Consider the following 22,381-nt stretch of genomic DNA (forward strand, 5'->3'; position numbering starts at 1 on the left):
CACTCTCCTCAAATTCACAATCCTTATAGGAACCAATGAATTATTAATAGATCTATATAAGATTAAGCTCCCCTTTGAATAGTACTAGTATAACATGACATATTTAACATAATTTGAAGTCTAAGTTGATTATTATTTCATCCGTCCCTATTTAGCATTTGCCATAAAATTAAACTCTGAAACTTAAATTAATACTCTACATGTATATATCGAGTGACTTGAAATCATCAATAATAGACTATGAACAAATATTTGAACTAATATGTGTACCGAATTACTTACAATCATCAATAATAAACTATAACTTAACATTTATATTAATATTTGTACAAATACGTATACTAAATGACTTAAAATCATTAATAATACATTTGAATTAATACTCTACCTATAAAAAAAATTTGGGGTGGGGGTTGGTCGTGACCCACCTCTAGTACCGCCTCTGCCTCACAGCTGCACCATCCTTTTACCTCGTCGGGGTCATTAAACCCATATGGGTTGTTCAACCGCCGTCAACACTTCCTTGGTGGTCGTTTTCGATAACCTATATGAACTAGATACATCAATCATTCCATAAATCTAAAAAATAAAAGTTTTCTTCTTGAAGTTTCAATAAAGGTTGATTCTTTATCTAATACAACTAGATTTTTTATCTAATACGCAGTCCAAAAAATGGAAGACTCCTCAAATGGGGAGGCTGAGGAGTATGGCCAGATTTTCTTCCATTCCTTTCTATTTTATTATGGACAAAACTTATATGCATTTTCTTAGATGGAGTTTTTCATGTTCCTCTCACAAAAAGGTAGTTATTTATATTTTTTAATTAAAAAAAGAAAAAGAAAATTGTTTTTAAATAAAAATAACTTCCTCCCATGTATCTAGCACAGTAAAAACTGTGTATATAGAACCGTACATAAGTTTGGTCCTTTTATTATTATTATTATTATTATTTTGTTAATTATTAGGTGGTAAAAGAAAAATTTATGAAATTTACGGGGTCAAAAATTCTTAGCTAAAAAAAAACAATTTAAAAATAAGATATTATTTCCCTTAATTTATTTATTTTTATTTTTTTGACTAAAAAATAAAGGAATATTCATTCATTCAATTATTTTTATTTATTTATTTATTTATGATAATTATTTCATTAATCTGATAAAATAGAGTCACAGCCAAAAACATTGTAATAACATGGTAACCGGATTTAAAATGACTTGTTACTTTCTTAATTTAATTTAGGGTCTGATTGTTTGAGATTTAGAAAAAAATAATAATTTTTTTTTGAAAAAAATTCTTGAAGAAAATCTAAAGCTATTTTCCGTTTGTTTACGATCATAAAAATCTATTTTTTTAAGATGATGAAGAATGATGAGTGATAAAAAAAATAGATTTTGATAAAAGCTATTGAAAATATTCATTTTGATAAAAAAAATGATTTTTTTTACTAAAATTATTTTTGAAAAAATATGAAACAAACACAAGTAAAAAAATAGTTTATATTTAGATATAAATTCCAAACTTTAAATCAGTAGTATTTTGGAGGGGAAAACCCACCTTGTATGCTTCATAGATTATCCGACGAAGATTAATTATGATTAACGGCGGTGAAAACTTTATATTATAATAATATAAAAAAAGATAGTGTCAATTTTTTTTTGACTAAAAAAATAAAATAACAATTCGTTAAACACAATATGGTAAATTGGTAATTGATTCTTTGCTCAAAATGTTGGTGTCTTGTTCCTGCAATTTGGTGTCTCTCAATCTTTGATTGCCCTAGTTTTTGGAACTCTGCTGCAGATTCTATCGAGGTAGCTTATTGCTCATATTCTCATATAGTTCTTCTATTTCTAATTTTCTTCCAATGATTTTAGGTTTTGCATTTTCAATTAGTATCATTTTTCTTAAAGGTGAGATTTTAGATATGAAATCATTGTTTCTTCGTGATGTTTCATGTCCCAATTAACACTAATCATATAATAGTAAACATTAGTTGAATATATTTTGTTGTAAATTGTATTATTAGTATTGTTGGACTATACTATATTTATAGGGGTAAGACAGTTTAGGGATTTGATGAGTGGTGACTTGTGGGACGTGTAGGAGACGGAGTTGGAATGTCGGAGGTTAAGGGTTCTATCCCCTATATTAAGAGTCCCAAATTGGATGAGATAAGGCGTGAAAATGAGTTTATAAGTAGGAGACATCCCTCACGGTACAAGTCGGTTTTGTTTGGTTGAATTAGGCTAACCAAAATTTTAAGATGGTATCATAGTCTGTCCAAGATCCATTGGTCTACCTTCTATCACACCACTCCGGTCAATCTCCATATGTCTAGTCCTAGGCGTGAAGTGGGTGTTAAGAGTCTCACTTTGTAAATGAGCTTATAAGGGAGAAATGTCACTCGCTCTGCAATCCGGTTTTGTAGGGTTGAGTTAGCTCAAACCCAAATTTTAAGACTCTCCCGTTTCACTAATTAAGGCTAACAACTTGTTAACATTTGGTATTAAAAAAAAACAGAGATTTTAGGAGACTAGTCTAAATTGCATTATTTTGAACCAAAGCTAGTGGAAATTTTGCAGGTATATATTTGTGGAGATACTTACAACTTACAAGGTCAACTTTGGGGATTTCTTGTCGTACAAAATTAGAGAAATCTTATGGATCGACTCAATGGTTCTGCCAATCTAATGATAGTTTCAGATCTTGATTACACAATGGTAAATATAATTTCGATAATGATATGGCTTTGGATGATTCTTGTGGGAAAAAATGTGGTGAAGCCTTTATGTTTCATTGCAGGTAGACCATGATGATTCAGAAAACCTTTCTCTTCTCAGGTTTAATGCACTATGGGAAGCTTATTATCGCCATAATTCTCTGCTAGTATTCTCCACTGGGAGATCACCTACTATATATGAAGAGTTAAGAAAGCAGAAACCTTTGTTGACTCCCGATATAACGATAATGTCTGTGGGAACTGAGATTACATATGGTGAATCCATGGTACCGGATGACGGGTGGAAACAGTATCTGGATCATAAATGGAACAGGGACATAGTTGTGGAGGAAACAGCCAAGTTTCCTGAGCTAACTAGTCAAGTACGTAACTCTCATGTTATCTGTTAATTTATAAAAATTAAGATGCTTATCATTTATTAGAAGGCCGAGCCTTAACACAACGGTATGGTTGTTGCCTTGTGACCTGGAGATCATCAGTTCAAATCCTAGATTGAGGCTCTCCTTGCAGGGGTAAGGCCGTGTACATGACCTGCCCCATACCCCACATGGTGAGAGACTCGTTCACTAGGCTGCCCTTTATCATTTATCAAAATTCTAATATATTGAATCATGACATGGAGGATGAACTTAAATTAAATGCATTGCAGTATTACTATTAGCTATTTTAAGATCATTTATATTTGCTTATCGTTACGCTGTCTTTGAAATTTCTGGTGTAACTGCAGTCAGAGACAGAGCAACGGCCTCACAAGGTTAGCTTCTATTTGGAGAAAGGGAAGGCATCAAAAGTTGTGCAAGCTCTCTCAAAATGTTTGGAAAATCGTGGGGTAAGATTATTATCATTATCTGAAAAAACGTGGACTAAGATTGTTGTTCATAAACTTTGTTTGAAAGCTTTAGGTGCAGATTTTTTTATAGTTGATCAAGTAGTCTCCATTCTATGTATTTTAAAATACTACAGACAGTTTCATTATATTTCTTTATGATTTTGTGACTTGTGATATTACTCATTTGTTTTCCAGTTAGATGTGAAAATAATTTATAGCAATGGTATTGCTTTAGATGTATTACCCCAAGCTGCTGGAAAAGGACGAGCCCTTGATTTTTTGCTTCAAAAACTAAAAACTGATGGACTAGGACCACTCAACACTCTTGTTTGTGGTGATTCTGGAAATGATGCTGAACTATTCGGCGTACCTCAAGTGTATGGTGTCATGGTTTGTAATATTTTAAGAATTACTAAATTCTTCATATACTTGTCACCATGGTTTAAATTGCGGCTGCGGTTATGCTGCAAACCTTTATATTGCAGGAAATTGCGGCTGATATGGTTGTGATGCCGTTGCGGACACTTCAAAATCCGCAACATTTCGGTTGTGAACCGCAATTTAAAAACATTTTTTTTGCAGTTTTCTGCTGTGCCTTTTAATTAGTACTATTTCACTGTGAAAAATAATCACTACACTCCCAATTGCAGGTCAGTAATGCGCAAGAAGAATTGGTTGAATGGTATGCACAAAACGCAAGGGATAATGCACAAATAACCCATGCAACGGAGAGATGTGCAGCTGGTATTATGCAAGCCATTGGTAACTTCAATCTTGGTCCAAATGTGTCTCCAAGAGATATTAAAGACTCAATAATAAACATTAAAGTTCTTAGTCCTAGCCATGAAGTAGTGATGTTTTACCTATTTTATGAGAGATGGATGCGTGGAGAAATTGAGAATTCTGAGCAGTATATACAAAATCTAAAATCAATATTTGTAAGTTTCATACAACTTCACAATTTTATGTGCGCCCGCGAAATTGATTAGAAATCTATTGCCAACCCTGGCCAAAGCTGAATCTCTTTTGAATGCTTGAATACTAAATGCTCGCCTTTATTATCACCAATTATTTTTCAATTGATACATAGTCTATGAAATGCAGACTTTATTATCACCAATTATTTTCTATCTGATTTTATGAAATTTTAAATGAGAGGGCATGTTTTTTGTAATTTGAAACTAGAGGGATGTAGCTTTTGAAAACCGAAAGATGTATTTGCCATTTCTATTTTCTCACATCGCTTTTTTATCTGTAGCATTCTACTGGAAATTCTGTCCATCCCTCAGGAGTTGATCGATCAATGCAACAAATTATATATACTTTGCCAAAGATGTTTGGTGAGAAGAAGGGCCACCACTTTCGGGTTTGGATTGATCGTGTATCTTTTGCAGAGGTTAGTTTGGGATCATGGCTGGTCAAATTTGATAAATGGGAATTATCTGGTGAGACAATTTTCTAACTTCAATTTACTTACGTTAAATTTTATTTTCCGTGGTCTTTCTTTTTATAGCTTTGCTTCTTTATTTCCTTCACGACTTATTTCATCATGAGTGTTTGCATTTGCAATAACAAACTAGTATTGTGGGAATGTTGGAATTTCCTGTCTTAACATTTGAGTTTTTCCTTTTTTGAGACATTAATTAAAGATGGAAATGTTGGACGTTTCTTTATTTATGTTGTTATTTTGGTTATTCTTAACAAGTCTATAAATAGCCTTCGATTGGAGGGTACATTTTTTTGAATATTTTAGTTTTATGACTGGTTTAATCAGTGTGAAAGGAGATTACTCCTTTATGTTCATTGTATATTTATTGCTTTCCCTGTTTGCTTAATGCAAATTTCTATTTTCTTTCTCTTTTCTTCCTTTCATTTGATCCCTTTTGGGTGGGAATTTCCCAGCTCAAAGGGAGGATTCTAAAAGTATGACACTATTTTTTCATATAACTCCTCTTGCAATATTCATCAGTATAATTGAAGTAGCCATTTTAATCTAATTAAAAAATACGACGTTTTTAAAATCCAACATTAATTGAGGGGATACTTTAGAAAGGGAATTTATCATCTCATGCAGTGTAGTCGATCCCGCGCGATCCCCGCGGGATCCCAGCGTAGCGTCCGTCTCGGTGCCTTTCCACTACAGGTAAGGTGGGAGCGGCACAGTTACAGCTCCCGGCCGCTACAGTTGGCTTCTCAGTGGAGCAGAGCGGGTCGCAGACTGCTAAATTTGATTGATTCTAGTAAGGGCACAATTGGTTTTTACATTTTCTGTTGGAGATTGATGATTTGGTGGATCTGGAACAAGGCTACGCCGGGGCGTGATGTACTGACGCGGCGCGCAATTGACGGCGTTGTTTCTGCTGCCGGTCACGCGCGGCGTGACCGCGAGGGTATATATATGCCCTGTTTTCTTCTTCTCAGCCGCCAGAGAGAGAAAGGTGAGGAAGAGAGAGAAAGGTGAGGAAGAGAGAGACAAAAGTGTTTTTTCTAGGGTTTTTCAACATCATTAAGGCTAGATAATTAGAGTGTTTCTCTTGGGTATTATCTAGGGATTAGAACTCATCTCTTTTATCTTGTAAACATTGTCTTTGAAATCTCTTGGTCACGGGAAGAGATTTGGGAAAAGGGTAGATTTAGGGAAACACTAAATCTTGTAACTCTTTGGTTTGTATCTCTTTGTAATCAAGAAGGAAGTTTGATAGTGGAACGAAGAGCTGCTCTCTCCCCCAGACTAGGTCTATTTTGGACCGAACTGGGTAAACAATATTCGTGTTATTTATCGCTTTTGGTAGTTTAGCTTTTGTTGATTTATTGCTTATTCTCATTCATTGTTGAATTGGTTGCTTCAATTCATTTGTCCCACACACTAAGTATTATTGGTGTGGTTTTCGGCTAGAATTCACAACATTTTCTTTGTTGTTAACACACTTAACCATCATTCTCACCATGTATTCTCTCACCTTTTCACCGATCCACCGCTTCTCCATCATCAAAGCTTCGAGTCTTCATCTCTTCGACCACTTCACGTCATCAAACCTTCACGTGATTATGTTTCTTCTCCAAGTTCGTTCTGTTTCTCAAAGCTCTGTTCTGATTCTTCTATGTTTCTTTCTATTTCTGTCTTTCTGCTCTGAAGAAATTGGAGATGATGTTGAAGATAATGAGGTGGAGGCCGATGGGGATTATGTTGAAGAAGATGAGTTTGAGGATGATTTTTAGATTTATACATTTATACTTTGATGATGAACTTGATTGAATTTTAAGTTTTAGTTACTTTATACTTTGAGAGGTTTGTTAAATTTTACATTAATTATATGTTTATAGTATTATTTATGTAATTAAAAAAAAAAAATGAATAGCAGCCTCCCCGCGATGCCGCTATCCCAGTGCTGGCGCTGGCCGCTCCGCTCTGCGATCCAGGATTAACTACCATGATCTCATGTTAGGTTCCATCCTCAATTTCTTTCAACTGTTAAAGCTAAATGATTTTTCTTTTTCAATGACAGTTTCTTATACATAATAACTGATATTCTCAATTACAGTTTGACTTTGACATGTATCTTCTATTGCATTAACATGTGTCCTGCGTAAAGTCACATTTATGACAGATCTCTTGATTATTTGCGCTTATTTTCACATTTTTTCCATTCCACCATCACAGCTTTTTAAATCAAAGTTTCGTTCTGGACATCGAACCTTGGTACAGTTTTAAAATGTGTTCTAACATATTGCACAAAGTAACTGTTAATTGTTGATACATGAGATATTCAATCAGTATTTATTATTAGTATTTGCTTCCAAATTATGACAAGTTCTATGAATAGTATCAGTGCTCATTCTGCAGAAACTAGAACCAGATCCAATGATTATTGATTGCCTGATTTTCATCAGTAATTATGCTTATAAATTTCCTAATTCAATGTGTTGATTTTCCTTTTGTTTCTTTATTCAACTTTTATTCATCCACCTTGTAATTTAGGTTACATATATAAGCCTGTTAAATATTGGACAATTCTTATTCCTTTTATAATTTGATTTATGACTTTTCTTTCTATTACTTGCTATTCTTACTTACTAATTTCTGTCATCCAAAATCAGGGAATGAGTTAAGGTGTTGTTTAACAAAGGTTTTGATGAACTCAAAGGTGAACATTTGTACTCACAGTCTTTTCAAGTCTCTTCTCTGCTCTTATTTTCTTAGACTTAATAACGCTTTTGTTTTCTTATATAAGAGAGATCCACTTTTAATCACTACATATTTGGTAGATTATTTTTTAAGGTTAATAGCACTTTTAACATGGAAAACACAGAGCAACGTTGACTTGCTGACATGGCATGCTACATGAGATGGTTGTGTCTTGTCATCGTCCAATAGATGGTTGTCGTCACGTGGAAGGAAAAACCCAAAAAATATGTTCACCAGGATGAAAAATAATATTTACAAGGGTGAAAAGCTGGGAAGGATATATGTACAGTGGGAGCACTTTCCCACACTAAGATTACAGATAATATATATCTCCTTTTTTCTGCAAACCGCAGGATTAAGAAAAAAAATAAAATTCATCAAAATCACTTGCTAGACAAAAAAAAAAAAGAATTACAAGTTCATGATCTTTGTATAAAGTGTGTGGTGACTAAAACATATGGTTTTTATTGTTAATGTAATTTATTTTAGAATTACCTTTGATAATATTAGCAGCAATTATGAAATTTGAAAGAGTTTTTTCTCACAAAATGCACCATCACGTTAATGTCATAGGTATGTATTTCTCAAAGTTTACGAAAAATCTGCATAACTCATCGAACATATTCAATTTATAGATTCACAAAAGTACATAATATATAGGGATTTCGCTTATATTATAGAGACCAAAAGCGTTGTTAAGCATATTTTTTATATAGAAATTTGATTTTAATGAATATTTTGATATATGTTACCAATTACTAATAGGTTGTGGATTTTTGGCAGGTTGATGCACCAAATAAATTTACCTGGATGCACTTACATCAGAGTTGGTTGGATGGCTCAGAAGGAAAGGATGATACACCTTGGTTTATCTAAAGAATATTTACTATTATTACACTCACACCTTAGAGGTGACCAACCTGCCAGGTGCATTGAGACATGCCCTTCCCTGATCTTCATAGTATTTCCCTCTTGTTTTATTTGTGTAATAATAGGTTTATCAATGCAACCAAAAACCTTTTTTTTTTCTTTCTTTTCTTCTTTTGATAGGCAAATGTTAGTTGTTAGTACATATTGTTAGTGGGGAGGGGGAAATGCCAGTAGCCAGGGATCGAACCATGGACTCCTTAACTTTTCAACGTCCCAACCCTTTACCACTTGGCTACATCTTCGGGGACATGCAACCTGAAACGTTCACAAAATAAATCTGATCTAATAAAAGATGGAACTAAATCCTACCATGTAAAACAATTAGATGGAAACTCCAATTGTAGTCCGTTTATGAGCGCAAATATAACCTTTTCTGTATATGTGAGAAATTATAAATTGCAGAGAGGAAGTCATCAGAAAGAAGACAAAAAATTGAACCACTAAAGAAGATTCCATTTTCAACTAAAGTTTTTTATCAATGACTTCTCCATCTCAAACGATAAATGGCACAAATGTTCCATTTACAATGATAGCCCATACTTCCATATCATAGGACATGATATGCAATCTTTCCAATAACCGTAGTTTTTGCTCGTAAAGGTTGTAGCTCGTATACGACCCTTTTGGTTCCGGAAATGTCATAGTGTACACTCTTAAAGCTGTTAAATTAGGTCCTTTAGACAAAAGTCAAACTACTAATACCACTTTTTACTCTATGGCCGGTTCCCCCAATTTAGAGGTGATGAATGATTTGTAGATCTTCACTAGAGCTTGATACTGATCCTGAAGAGTCAATACCACTTTGTCTAATGTGAATCATCAGCATTGTAAGAAGTAAGGACTTGTTCTGAAACCTAAAACTATTTGGTGCAGTCCATGCCACCCACCCAGACCACATGAATGAATATAATAGCAAAAATAACAATATCTTGAATCTTGGAGCTCAAATACTTGTTGCAGCAATTTAAAAGTGATTTAGCAGAACTTCTATCTTAATAGTTTATTTTAAATATTAGTTTATCCTATGTCATTTTTACTTTTTTAGCCTTGATGATTGTATTTAAAGGCATCGTGCCTCATTTGAAAAGCAATCAACATTTGAACAAATATATTTTTCTGTAAAACTCTTAATTCAATATTATACTTGCATAAGCTCTCAAAGTAGAGATTCTAATGACAGAGCATAATATTAAATGAGACTCGGTTCATACTAAAAAAAAAGCGAATGTCCTTCATTTGTCAGTTCCTGAAAATGATATGCTTGGCCAAATTTCAATTCCCACCAGGTTGAGAAGCATAGTTTTTCCTGAAGAAGCAAACAATAAACCTTTCTTGGATACTTGTCTATCAAGGTGAAATACTTGCGACTTTTGCAAATAAGTGACTCTAGATACAAAAATTTGCCTCGCTCCATTGGTAAGTTGAAACATTTACAATGTCTCAATCTTCTAGCAAACAGGCAACTGGAGAGGCTTCCTGATTCTGTGTGCAAACTCCAAAATTTGCAAACTTTAAATCTCTATGGATGTGAAAATCTACAAAAATTGCCTAATGGAATAGGAAATTTGATCATACTTAAAGAACTATATATAACCACAAAGCAATCTAACTTCCCAAAAGAGTTAGCAAACTTGTCTTCTCTAGAATTTCTTGCATTCAGTTATTGTGATAATTTGATGTTTTCTTTTGATGGAATACAATTTCCTAAACTTAAAGTGTTAAGTTTTGTATCTTGTGGGAATCTAAAGTCATTGCCATTTCATATCATTTCCAATATAGAGTGTTTGCTCATTGAGGATTGTAAAATGGTGATATTGTCAAAGGGTGATGACAACAACCAAATACCCAATTTAAAGTTAAAGTTACTAAGTTTTAACTCCATGCCTCAAATAGTGACTTTTCCGCAATGGTTTCTGAAATTCCTGGCACACACTGGACAGGTGTTGATCAAGGTGTATCAGCACTTGTCTGTTGTAGACAGATGTTGTTACCGGTGCGCCAACACTTGTCTATAAACAGAGTACTTAACATAAAACAATAAAAGCAATAAAGTAAATAACACACAAGAGTTGTTAACCCAGTTCAGCCTAAAGCCTACTCTGGGGGATACCAATCCAGGAATGAAGTCCACTATCAGCAGTATTACTTCGAAGCTAAACTCACCCGTTTACAACTTCTAACTTAATCACTACCCAATGACACTTCTACCTAGGAACTCCTAGATATGAGACCCCGTCCCAATTCCCACCTTAACAACACAGACAGCGTTGTTATAAACTTCAACGATTACAACAGGTGGAGACACACTCCTAAGAAACTAGGATTCACTCTTGCTTAAAAGCTTGCGAGAAAATCACACAACACACTAGAACAATCTCCGTACTTCAAAGCTTAGGAGAAGTTCACACTTACAACTCAATAACACTCAGGTCCTAAGCTTGCATCAATGAGACACAAGAAAGGCTCACAATTAACACTCTAAAATCCCTAAAAACACACGCTTTGTAAGACACGATTTTAGATGCTTGAAACCATATGCTTGCCTTCGTATTTATAGTAGTAGAACGACTTGGGCTTCAAGACAAAATTAGGGCTTCTTGATTTGCGGCAGCAGTGATATATTTCTGAAAATAATAGTTCTATTTTTGAAACACAAAAATATATTTTCCAAAAATATAATTCTTTTAGAAAATATAACTAGGGTTTAGCTGCCTCCTGAAACACATTAAACACGTGCGCCTTCCTCTGTAAGAAACCTTGAAACAATTCTTCAAACAGATCTTCAAAAGATTGAGTAGAAATTAAAAACCCTCTAGCTGGCGCGCACAGATACTCAGACAGGTGTTGTTCCAAAGTGTAACAACATTTGTCACAACACTTGGGGTCAGCACATATGTCTCAACACTTGGCTAAAATATGTTTTTGCAAAATGTAGCCAATCATACAAAAACCCAACAATCTCCCCCTTTGGCAAATTTTGGCTAAAACAATATTAGACCAGTATATAGAGAGATACAGTATTACCTTTCCTTCGAGTCAACATGATCACACAACTAGGAAAGAAAGTAATACACAATAAAATTACTTCCAAGAGAGATAAGTAGCATCAGAGGCAATGCAACAGCGGAATAAGAACACAACTAGCCTCATGGAACAACACAAGGGAGAAATAAGCTCCCAATAGTAGATGCTAAGAAGTAGGAGAAATAAACTCCTAATAGCTAAACGCGCATCCTTTCATCATAAGAACAACAGTGAAAAATAAATTCCCATAATCATCTGAGAAAAATAAATTCTCAGTCATAATGGATAGTGGACTCAATAGTCAGGTGCCATAACACTTGGCACAACATTTGTCATCAAATACATTCAGGCGATCAAGAGATAATATCACTCACACTCCCCCTGAATTCATGCATACAAACATCAGATAGAGAAAGAATATTCACTACTCCCCCTCAACACATGCATATCACTCACACTCCCCCTCAATACGAGCATACGAACATTAGCACAGAAACAGTCACCAGATGTGAGAACATCTGTCCACACACTTGTCACACACACACACTACTCCCCCTTTTTAGCCACAATTTAGACAAACACCATGCATAGGAAAACACAGAGTAGCAGACAATAGAAGTATCAGGGTGCAATTATTACAGACCATAAAGCACACACAGGTGCTAGAAATCCAGGGCCTTGCTCATAAAAGTAACAACAAGGAAACACCAAAAGTACATCAGGAAAATCATAAGACAAACATCAGAAATCATATAGAAGAACTTTCATCAGAGTCCTCCATCAAATCCTCAGTGCTATCATCAGAGCCACTAGTTTCCACACCTCCTTGTCCATCAGGCTCACCCTCAGCAGTCTCAGCAGCTTCCTCAGCCTTGAGGGCCTCAATCACACGATCTATTTTCAGTTTTCTGGCCTCAAGTGCTCTGCTGGCCTCAGTCAGATCTGCAATCATTTGCTTTCTAGAGAGTACACCAGCCTGGACAGATGTGCCAACACCTGCTGCAACATTTGTCCCATCCAGCAGCCTCTGCTCAATAACCAACACCCCTTTCCTTTTACAAGGAACATCAGTGCTTCTCAGAATATCTGGGTGTTGCTCAAGGATGATGTTACATAATAGAGTGGGAAGAGCAACTGGCTTCTCAACAGCATATGTCAGGGAATGGCTTAAGGTTTCTTGAAAGAAATATGACCCATAATCAAATTTTGCTTTTGTACCCACAACATAAATGAACTTTCCCAATCCTCTGGCTACATCACCTGAATGGGTTGTAGGGACCCAATTGTGTGCAGCTATCCTATTCAAAACAGCATAAAATGGAGAGAGAGAAGTTGCAGCCAATTTTGCCTTGCTTGGCCATACCTTAATCCTGCCACCTGTGAGGACCTTGCAGACCTCATTGTCTGTGACTTTTAGAGCAGCCACTTCATCAGAATTTCTTTGCAGATATTGGTTAATCACAGTTGGTGAGAATTTGACACACTTCCCACGAACAAAAACTTGCCTATATTCAGGACTTATTGGATCATTACAATTCTCAGCCACATTAATCAAAAATTCTTTGACAAGCCTGTCATAGCACTTGTCCAAACCAACCACAGTTTTCATCAAACCTGCATACTCAAGAGCTTCAACAACACTTGGACATTCAAGAATATCATCTTTTAAATTCCTTTCCAGAGCCAGCCTCCTATGATATACAAATTTCCATCTAGCAGACCCATTTTCCAGATGGAATGAAACATTGTCCAAGGGAGCATAGGGAACAGTTTGAGGAACTTTCTTTCTTCCTATACTCTTCCTAGATGTGCTGCCAGATGCAGCAACATCTGTCTCTGGTTCAAACTCAGAGTCACTAGTTGGTGGAGCTTTCCTTTTCTTAGCCTCTGTTCTAGGGATCACCTTACTCATAGGTTTTGGAGGTCCATATAGGGGCTTCTTACCAGTAACTTTTCCATCCCTAGATGGTTTGGGTGTTTGGACAGGTGTGTTAGCAGTCTCTACACCTTTACCAGCCCTACTTCTAGTCCTCCTAGCCACACTAGCTTCAGAATTTGCAGGAATAGACTTTTCACTCACAGTTGTTTCATTAACAATTATAACCTCAGGATTTTCATTTACAACCTTATCAGGAACAGTTTCTTTATCAACACCCTTAGGTTGGGGACTCTCATCAGACTCAGAATAGTCCACCAGGTTTTCCTGTGCCAAAGATGTGGTAACATCTGGCACAACATTTGGCTCAGCGTCAGGTGTTGCAACACTTGACGCAACATGAGTCTCAGGACCTGTTTTCTTAAGAGACTCAGCAGCAACAACATCATTGGTCTCAGTGGAAGCACCAATATTAGCATCAACATCAATAGGGGAGTTAGGAACACTTTTCCCCAAATTTTCAGTCACAGAGGGGTTCTCTAAACCTAGGGTTTCACCAGGATTTGGTACATCAAGGTTTTGATTAAGAGAATTCTTACCGGATGCGTCAACATTAACCTCTGCAGCATTAACGACAGGAGTAGCAACACCACTCGGTGGAAGTGGATCAACATGCAGTTCAGACATTGTGAAACTTCTCCTCGATTCAGATTTCGATTTCTTGCTCTTCTTCTTCGTTTTCTTAGTTGATGCCGAGGGAGACGAAGAGTTTAAGTTTACACGTGGTGTCTTTTCCTTCTTCGAGGTCTTCTTCACCTTTTTCTCAGGACTTAAAGGTGGTATACTTGACAGTGGGATGGCATTGATGACATGAGAATCTCCTCCCATTGTTGAATGAGTAGCGGCGTCCTTGATTGGAGATGATTTTGCAGAGTTCGACATAGTACAGTATGAATTGGAGATGGTGGAAGTTGGACGATGAGAGAGGGATCTGAGAGATGAAGTTTCGTTGGAGTTTGGAGAGACAAAAGGAAGTTGAGCGGTTGAAGGCGTGTAGATGAAATGGTTATGAAAATAGAATAAATTTTGTAATGATTTCCCTAGGTAAGCGTGCAGAGAGTGTAGGAGGGAGAATAAAGTAACTGCTGTACACTCTCCTTGCAATAACTGCTATTGATTTTCAAATAGGCAAATTCCTAATTTGCCCCTCAATTTTTCAAATTGACTTGCGTCCAAAGCTTTAGTAAAAATGTCTGCTAATTGTTCTTCAGATGCAATGTGCTCAAGTGTAACAATTTTTTCTTCTACAAGCTCTCTTATAAAATGATGACGTATATCAATGTGCTTAGTCCTACTATGCTGGATAGGATTTTTAGAAATATTTATAGCACTCAGATTATCACAATAAAGTGTCATGACATCTTGCTCAACACTATACTCCTTCAACATTTGTCTTATCCATAACAATTGAGAGCAGCTACTACCAGCTGCTATATATTCTGCCTCAGCTGTGGATAGAGACACACTATTCTGCTTCTTACTAAACCAAGATACTAAATTGCTTCCCAAAAAGAAACATGCACCAGAGGTGCTTTTTCTATCATCAGCACTTCCTGCCCAATCTGCATCACAATAGCCAACTAAGGTAGAATCATTACCATGAGAGTATAAAATTCCATAGCCACATGTTCCATTGACATATTTGAATATCCTCTTTACTTGAGTCAGCTGACTCATCTTGGGTTCAGATTGATATCTAGCACAAACACCAACTGCAAACATGATATCAGGTCTGCTAGCTGTGAGATATAGCAAGCTCCCAATCATACTTCTGTAGAGACTTTGATCCACATCAATTCCTTTCTCATCTTTGGTAAGTTTCAAATGTGTAGGTGCAGGTGTCCTTTTGTGACTACCACCTTCCATTCCAAACTTCTTCACAATGTTTCTTGCATATTTTTCCTGAGAGATAAATATGGTGTCTTTCATTTGTTTGACTTGAAGACCTAAAAAGTAAGTTAGTTCACCAACAAGACTCATTTCAAATTCAGATTGCATTTGATGCACAAAATGTTCCACCATTTGTCGCGACATTCCACCAAATACAATATCATCCACATATATCTGAGCTATCATTAGCTTCCCTTTCTCCTCTCTTACAAACAGAGTTTTATCATTGCCACCTTTCTTGTATCCATGGCTGACAAGGAATTCAGTCAATCTTTCATACCATGCTCTAGGGGCTTGTTTTAATCCATAGAGAGCTTTCTTTAGTTTGTAGACATGGTTAGGAAAGCTTGGATCTACAAACCCTTTGGGTTGTTCAACATATACCTCTTCATGTAGATATCCATTTAGGAATGCACTCTTTACATCCATTTGATATAACTTGAATTTTAAGATGCATGCCACAGCTAAGAGCAACCTTATGGACTCCAAGCGAGCAACTGGAGCAAAAGTCTCATCAAAATCTACTCCTTCTATCTGGGTGTATCCTTGTGCTACAAGTCTGGCTTTATTTCTAGTAATGTCACCATTTTCATCAGTTTTGTTCTTGTAGACCCACTTTGTACCAATAACATTTATACCATCTGGTCTAGGTACTAGATCCCATACCTCACTTCTTTTGAACTGAGTTAGTTCCTCCTGCATAGCATTGATCCAGTATTCATCAGTCAAAGCTTCTTTAACATTCTTTGGTTCTATCTTGGATATGAAACATGAGTTGGAGATTGCTTCTTTTGATCTTCTTGTTGCAATTCCTTGATTTGGATTTCCAATGACAAGTTCCAGAGGATGATTCTTCTGTATTCTAGTAGATGGTCCCTTGTTTGGTCTAGGAGCCTCTGTAGTAGATTCAGAATGTTGATCAGGTTCAGGTTCAGTTTGATCATCATCTAGTGTTAGGACAGGTGTGATGACATCTGTCTCTTCAGCTGGATCTGCACTTGTTGTATCACTATCATCAACAATAACATTGATTGATTCCATCATAGTTCTTGTTCTGGAGTTAAAAACTCTGTAGGCTCTGCTGTTGGTTGAGTAACCTAAAAATATCCCCTCATCACTCTTGGGATCCAATTTTCTCCTAGGTTCTCTATCTGCCAAAATGTAATATTTTGACCCAAAAACATGGAAATACTTCACAGTAGGCTTCCTATTCTTCCATAGTTCATACAGTGTTGTAGCAGTACCTTTTCTTAATGTTACTCTATTGTGAATGTAACATGCTGTAAGGAACATTTTTGGCATGCAACATCACTCTAGCAGATTCTTGTAAGGTTCTGTTCTTTCTTTCAACCACACCATTTTGTTGAGGTGTAATTGGTCAAGAGAATTCATGAGCTATCCCTTCAGCAGCACAAAAATCAGCAAATTTAGAGTTTTCAAACTCCTTACCATGGTCACTTCTGATTCTTACAATACCACAATCTTTCTCCTTTTGAAGTTGTAAGCAAAGATTTTTGAATTCTTCAAAAGTCTCAGATTTTTCCCTAATGAAATTGACCCAAGTATATCTAGAGAAGTCATCAACAACAACAAGAACATATTTCTTACCTCCAAGACTCTCAACTTGTATGGGTCCCATCAGATCCATGTGTAGTAACTCAAGAACTTTCGAAGTGGACAAGTGTTGCAGCTTCTGGTGCGACACTTTGGTTTGCTTCCCAATCTGACATTCACCACAGATATTGCCTTCCTGTATCTGTAAACTCGGTAGTCCTCTGATGGCTTCTTCAGATATGACCCTCTTCATGCTCTTCAGGTTGAGGTGACCTAATTTTTGATGCCACAGCTTCACTTCTTCATTTTTAGTTAAGAGATATGTGGATACATTAGCTTCTTCAAGAGGGATCCACAAGTAGCAGTTGTCCTTTGATCTAACACCCCTCATAAGGATGTCTCCTTCATTATTGCTGACCAGACATTCATTTTTTGTAAAGTTGACTTTCATGCCTTGATCACATAGTTGGCTTATACTGATTAGATTGGCAGTTAGCCCTTTTACAAGGAGAACATCTTCAAGTTTTGGTAGACCATGGTCACCCAGTCTTCCAATACCTTTAATTTCTCCCTTTGCTCCATCTCCAAATGTCACAAAACTTGTGGCATAGGATTTTACCTCCTTTAAATACTTTTCAACACCAGTCATGTGTCTGGAACAACCACTATCAAAGTACCAATCTTCTTTTGATGATGCTCTGAGAGATGTATGGGCAATCAAACTTTTCCCACTGCTTTCAGCTGTATACTCCTTGATATTGGTTGTATCATCCTTTTGCTTCCATTCCATCCTTGTTTTAGTGGTGGATGGATCAGACTCTTGAGGAATTTCACTTGGATACCCATACAGTTTGTAGCAGTAGGGCCTTATGTGCCCATTTCTTCCACAGTGATGACATCTCCATGAGTGGTACCTGCTTCTGGGTCTAGATATAAATCTAGGTCTCTGCCATCTTTGCTGATGTGGTGCCACATGTGGTAACACTTGTCTCTGCTGTCTAGGAGTCAGGTGTGGCGACATCCTGTCATGCATTTTTGGAGAAGATTGTTTACTTATCTCAGGCATATATTTCCCTTCTTTGTTGTAATCCATAATCCTATTAACATTTTTGTATTCATACCCAATGCCTGTTGATGACGGATCGTCACACTCTCTAATCTATGCCTATTTTAGCAACATTAGATGCATTTTAGTAGGTTTTTAGCAATAAATATAAGAGAAATCTAATCATAAGCTTGATTACTTGTTTTGCAAGAAAACAGGAAAAATTGCAGGAAATGGATGATTTTCACTACGCTGGGGGCGTAGCCCATCACGCGCCGCGTGATGGAGATCACAGGGAGCCTTGATTTTCACTCTGACCACGCGCGGCGTGATATCTGACCACGCGCGGCGTGAAGCCTTGTTCAAAAAGAAGATTGCTCTCTGACTTGATCACGCGCCGCGTGATACCGTTATCACGCGCGGCGTAGTTGATGGATCTGCAACCACGCGCGGCGTGATAGATCTGGCGCGCGGCGTGGTTGCGTTCAGTATATATGGTTTCTGCATAATTCTGTTAGATGGTTGGAAAATTCTGCAATTTTGATCTACATTCTGGGTTTGGAAACTTCAAGATTGGGATTGAAGACTCCAGAGGATAGCTCCAAGCACATCGATAGCATGGATTCACAAGCCATGACGTTGAAGCTAGGACGCGAACGAAGGGAGATGAGGAGCTAATTCTTTGGAGGTAGGATCTAGGATAGCTTAGGATGTAGATGAATCTCATGTAATCTGCTTAATTGTAAGGATTTACTCTGTAACAGTGTTTACTTAATGCAATTCGTCTCTTAATGCTTTATGATCCTTCATTAGTGTTGTAATGATTTCGAGTTAAGTCACGTGCGAGAGTATTGATTTAATTTCTGAACTGAATTGCATTGAGCACTCGAGTGTTTCCGGTCGAGAGATTGAGACATAGAGTGTAGCGAACGATTGACGCGCATTAAATTCATTCGTTGTAGGTAGCTTCCGCCCGAGAGATCGGGGGAGTATCGACAACGAATAGAGTGGATTTTGACAAGAGATTGTGATTCACTAATTTGTCGATCTAGTTGTGAACACTTGAGTAGATTCCTATGATATAGTAGATTGCATGTGGTTTAGCTATAGACTAGGCGATTCCGATGATTCTACCTCGCTTTTCCATTATATCAAAGCACATTTTCTAACAATTCATCACTCAACATACCCCCAATCTATGTGTATTTCTTGCATAATATTTATGAACACTATTAGACTAGTTTAATCACACAATCCCTGTGGATCGATATTTTTATTACTACGTGGTAATTCGTTCACTTGCGAAAATTATCCATCAAGTTTTTGGCGCCGTTGCCGGGGATTGTGATTGATTCGACAAGGCGATAGTGTTCATATTTTCTGTGTTTTCTTTATTTGTCTGTTTTATATTTTTCTACCGGAGCGTTCTACTTGTGTGTTTCCTTGTGCATGCGGAGGACAGGTCCCGTTGAGCTACAGTTCGATCCCGAAATTGAAAAGACAGCTCGCGCAATTCGGAAGGCAACAAGGGAAGCTCAAGCTTCAAGAGAACAAACTTTGCTAGGTGGCACACCGGACTGTCAAGGACAGATCTCAGCCACAATGGAAGAAGAGCACGTTCCACCGGTCCACGTTCCACCGGTTCCTCAACCACAAAGACGTACTCTCGGTGATTATGGGAGAAGAGACAACGACGCGTTGGCGAATCAAGGCTTTCAACCGGCGAATCCTGTCTCATTTGACATCAAGAACACGGTCCTCTCCGCCCTAAAAGAGAATCCTTATTCAGGATCGGAAGCTCAATGCCCGAACTTACACTTGTCTCACTTCTACGAAGCTTGCGACTATACCGATCCACCGGGGGTGAGCGAATCGGACAAAAGACTGAGGTTATTTAAGCATTCTCTCACCGGCCGTGCTAAAGATTGGTTGGACACGATACCCGCCGGAACGATTGAGACTTGGAGACAGCTGGAGCGGAAGTTCTTAGATCGTTACTTTCCCATCCACAAGTTTCTAGAAAGAAGGGCTGAAATTAGCAACTTCGAGCAAGCGGATGGGGAAACGTTGTATGATGCTTGGGAGAGGTTCAAAGTTTGTCTTAAAAGGTGTCCGAATCACGGTTTCGATGGCCACAATCAGATGCAAATGTTTACCCAAGGTTTGAGGGCGCAAACGCGCATGATCCTTGACGCATCAGCCGGTGGTTCGTTGAAGAACCGTGACGAAACTGAAGCAAGAGAATTGGTGGAAAGCATGGCTCAAAACGAGTATAGAGCTACTAATGATAGAGGAGCCAAAAAGAGAGGCGGAGTGTTGGAATTGGATACTCAAACAGCCCTATTAGCACAGCAAAAGCTCATGACTAGCCAAATGGAAGCAATGATGAAGCTGCTGTCCAATCCACAAGTTCAAACTTCTCCAATAGGTAAAATTGACAATGTGCGCTGTGATTTTTGTTTGCAGGACCACCCAAATGGCGGATGCTTCCCGGAGGGTTCAGAGGAGGCTCGCTACTTAGCCAATTTCCGGAAGCCGTACAACAACAATAACAACGGGTCCGGGTGGGGGAACGGTATGCAAGGTCAAGGTGCACCGCAACAGCAGCAAAGGCCTCCATCAAGGATGGAAGAGACTCTAAATCAGTTCATGCTCATGACCCAAAGCAACTTTGAAGCGATGAAATCAAGTCAAGCAACCTCTAACAAGAATCATGAAGCATCTATCAAGAATCTTGAGGTGCAAATGGGTCAACTCTCAAGACAGTTTTCAATGTTGCAAAACCAAGGAGGTTTCGGTGGAAACACTCATGATAATCCGAAAAATGAGACTTGCAATGGAATCACTTTGAGGAATAGAGAGATACCGGAAAGGCCAGCTGTGGAGAAGCCTTTGAAGAAGAAGGTCATTGAGGGAGAGGTTGAAAATAAGCAAGAGGTTGTAGTTGAAAATGAGAGACATGAGGGAGAAGTGAAAAAGGAAATTATGTCTAAGGAAATGGAGATTAGTGAGGATGAGGAAGAAGAAGTTGAAAAACAGAGGGAGATAAAAGAAAAAGAGAGTAAGAAGGTTGAGAAAGGTAAAGGAATTGATGAATCGCCATATGCTAGGATGCCTTTTCCTAGGAGAAAGAAAGTTAAGAATCTTGAGCGAGAGAAGGAGTTCAAGAAGTTCATGAAGGTGTTGAACCAGCTTGAGATGGCTATACCGTTGGTTGAGGCATTGGAGCAGATGCCAAGTTATGCAAAGTTTTTGAAGGAGCTGCTTACAAAGAAAAGAAAACCATTAGATGATGAAATGGTAAGTATGACGGAAGAGTGCAGCGCCCTCATTCAACGGAAGCTACCTCAGAAAAAGAAAGATCCGGGGAGCTTTACAATTCCTTGTTCCATTGGGGATCTTACTATTGGAAAGGCTTTGTGTGACTTGGGTGCAAGTGTAAATTTGATGCCGTTATCAATGATGAAGAAGATACCGGGAGCCGTAGCAAAGCCGACAAAGATGAGTCTCTCTTTGGCGGATAGATCCATCGTGTATCCGGAAGGTATCTTACATGATGTTCTGGTTCGAGTCGGCGGATTTGTGTTCCCAACTGACTTTGTTGTCTTAGACATGGAAGAAGATAAGAATTGGGAACCCCTGCTGTTAGGAAGACCATTCTTAGCTACCGGACGCGCCCTTATCGATGTGGAGTTGGGAGAACTAATGCTCCGAACTGACGGCGAACAAATCCTCTTTAATGTGTTTGAAGCTATGAAACAACATGACGATGACACTCAATGTTTCAGAATTGAATTGGTTGACGAGGTCATTGAAGATATTTTTAAGGTTCAACATTCCTCTTCCACTCTTGAAAAAGTGTTAGTTAACTCCATGGATAATTTGGAAGACGAATGGGAGCGAGAAATTGAGTTATGTCTTAGCAATTTGAATGCTAATCGGATAGATGAAAGTGAAGGTGTGAAAACACAAGAAGGGGGGGTTGAATTGTGTTTTAGCTAAGTTAAAACTTTTTCAAGTTCTTAACTTAACTACGTTAGCAGCGGAAAAATAACACAATAAATAACAAGAGAGAGAGAAAGATCACACAAGCAATTTATACTGGTTCCTCTCACAAAACGAGAGTAGTCCAGTCCCCTTGCACTTCCAAGGGATTTCACTATAATCACACAAGATTACACCTGCTCAAGCACACAAGCAAGAGACTTCTCAATACTGCTCAAGCACACAAGCTTAAGACTTCACAC

At 37.6% G+C, this 22,381-nt stretch overlaps 2 protein-coding genes across 6 annotated transcripts in view; both read left to right on the forward strand.

Moving 5' to 3' along the window:
• The first annotated feature begins 1,657 nt into the window (after positions 1-1,657).
• On the forward strand, positions 1,658-10,578 carry LOC123909740 (sucrose-phosphatase 2-like). Of its 5 annotated transcripts, none has more exons than XR_006810004.1 (10): positions 1,682-1,811; positions 2,583-2,720; positions 2,803-3,102; positions 3,468-3,569; positions 3,765-3,959; positions 4,220-4,507; positions 4,828-5,014; positions 7,668-7,714; positions 8,539-8,682; positions 10,465-10,578. XR_006810004.1 is itself a non-coding variant. In XM_045960624.1 (9 exons), the coding sequence occupies exons 2-9, from the start codon at positions 2,661-2,663 to the stop codon at positions 8,629-8,631; spliced, it is 1,272 nt and encodes a 423-aa protein (XP_045816580.1). In that variant the 5' UTR covers positions 1,658-1,811; positions 2,583-2,660; the 3' UTR covers positions 8,632-10,017. The 5 variants fall into 5 exon arrangements, 3 of the variants coding, with proteins under 3 accessions (XP_045816580.1, XP_045816596.1, XP_045816603.1); XR_006810002.1 differs by lacking the exon at positions 10,465-10,578 and adding an exon at positions 9,423-10,017; XM_045960624.1 differs by lacking the exon at positions 10,465-10,578 and having other exon boundaries at positions 1,658-1,811; positions 8,539-10,017.
• Positions 10,017-22,381, forward strand: part of LOC123909767 (disease resistance protein RGA2-like) — a 64,793-nt gene continuing 52,428 nt past the window's right edge. Inside the window, exon 1 of the mRNA XM_045960658.1 lies at positions 10,017-10,595. Coding sequence (XP_045816614.1) covers positions 10,362-10,595 — 234 coding nt within the window. The 5' untranslated portion in view covers positions 10,017-10,361. The remainder of the gene's footprint in view (positions 10,596-22,381) is intronic.

This window comes from Trifolium pratense, linkage group LG1 (genome assembly GCF_020283565.1).
Source record: "Trifolium pratense cultivar HEN17-A07 linkage group LG1, ARS_RC_1.1, whole genome shotgun sequence".
Taxonomy (NCBI): Eukaryota; Viridiplantae; Streptophyta; class Magnoliopsida; order Fabales; family Fabaceae; genus Trifolium; species Trifolium pratense.

What these genes read in the sequence shown, in the direction of transcription:
- LOC123909740 (XM_045960624.1), top strand. Translation starts at nt 2,661, where the DNA reads ATGGATCGACTCAATGGTTCTGCCAATCTAATGATAGTTTCAGATCTT. An exon ending in AATGTTTGGAAAATCGTGGG is followed by an intron (nt 3,570 to 3,764) that starts GTAAGATTATTA and finishes TTTGTTTTCCAG; the next exon opens with TTAGATGTGAAAATAATTTA. An exon ending in TGATAAATGGGAATTATCTG is followed by an intron (nt 5,015 to 7,667) that starts GTGAGACAATTT and finishes ATCCAAAATCAG; the next exon opens with GGAATGAGTTAAGGTGTTGT.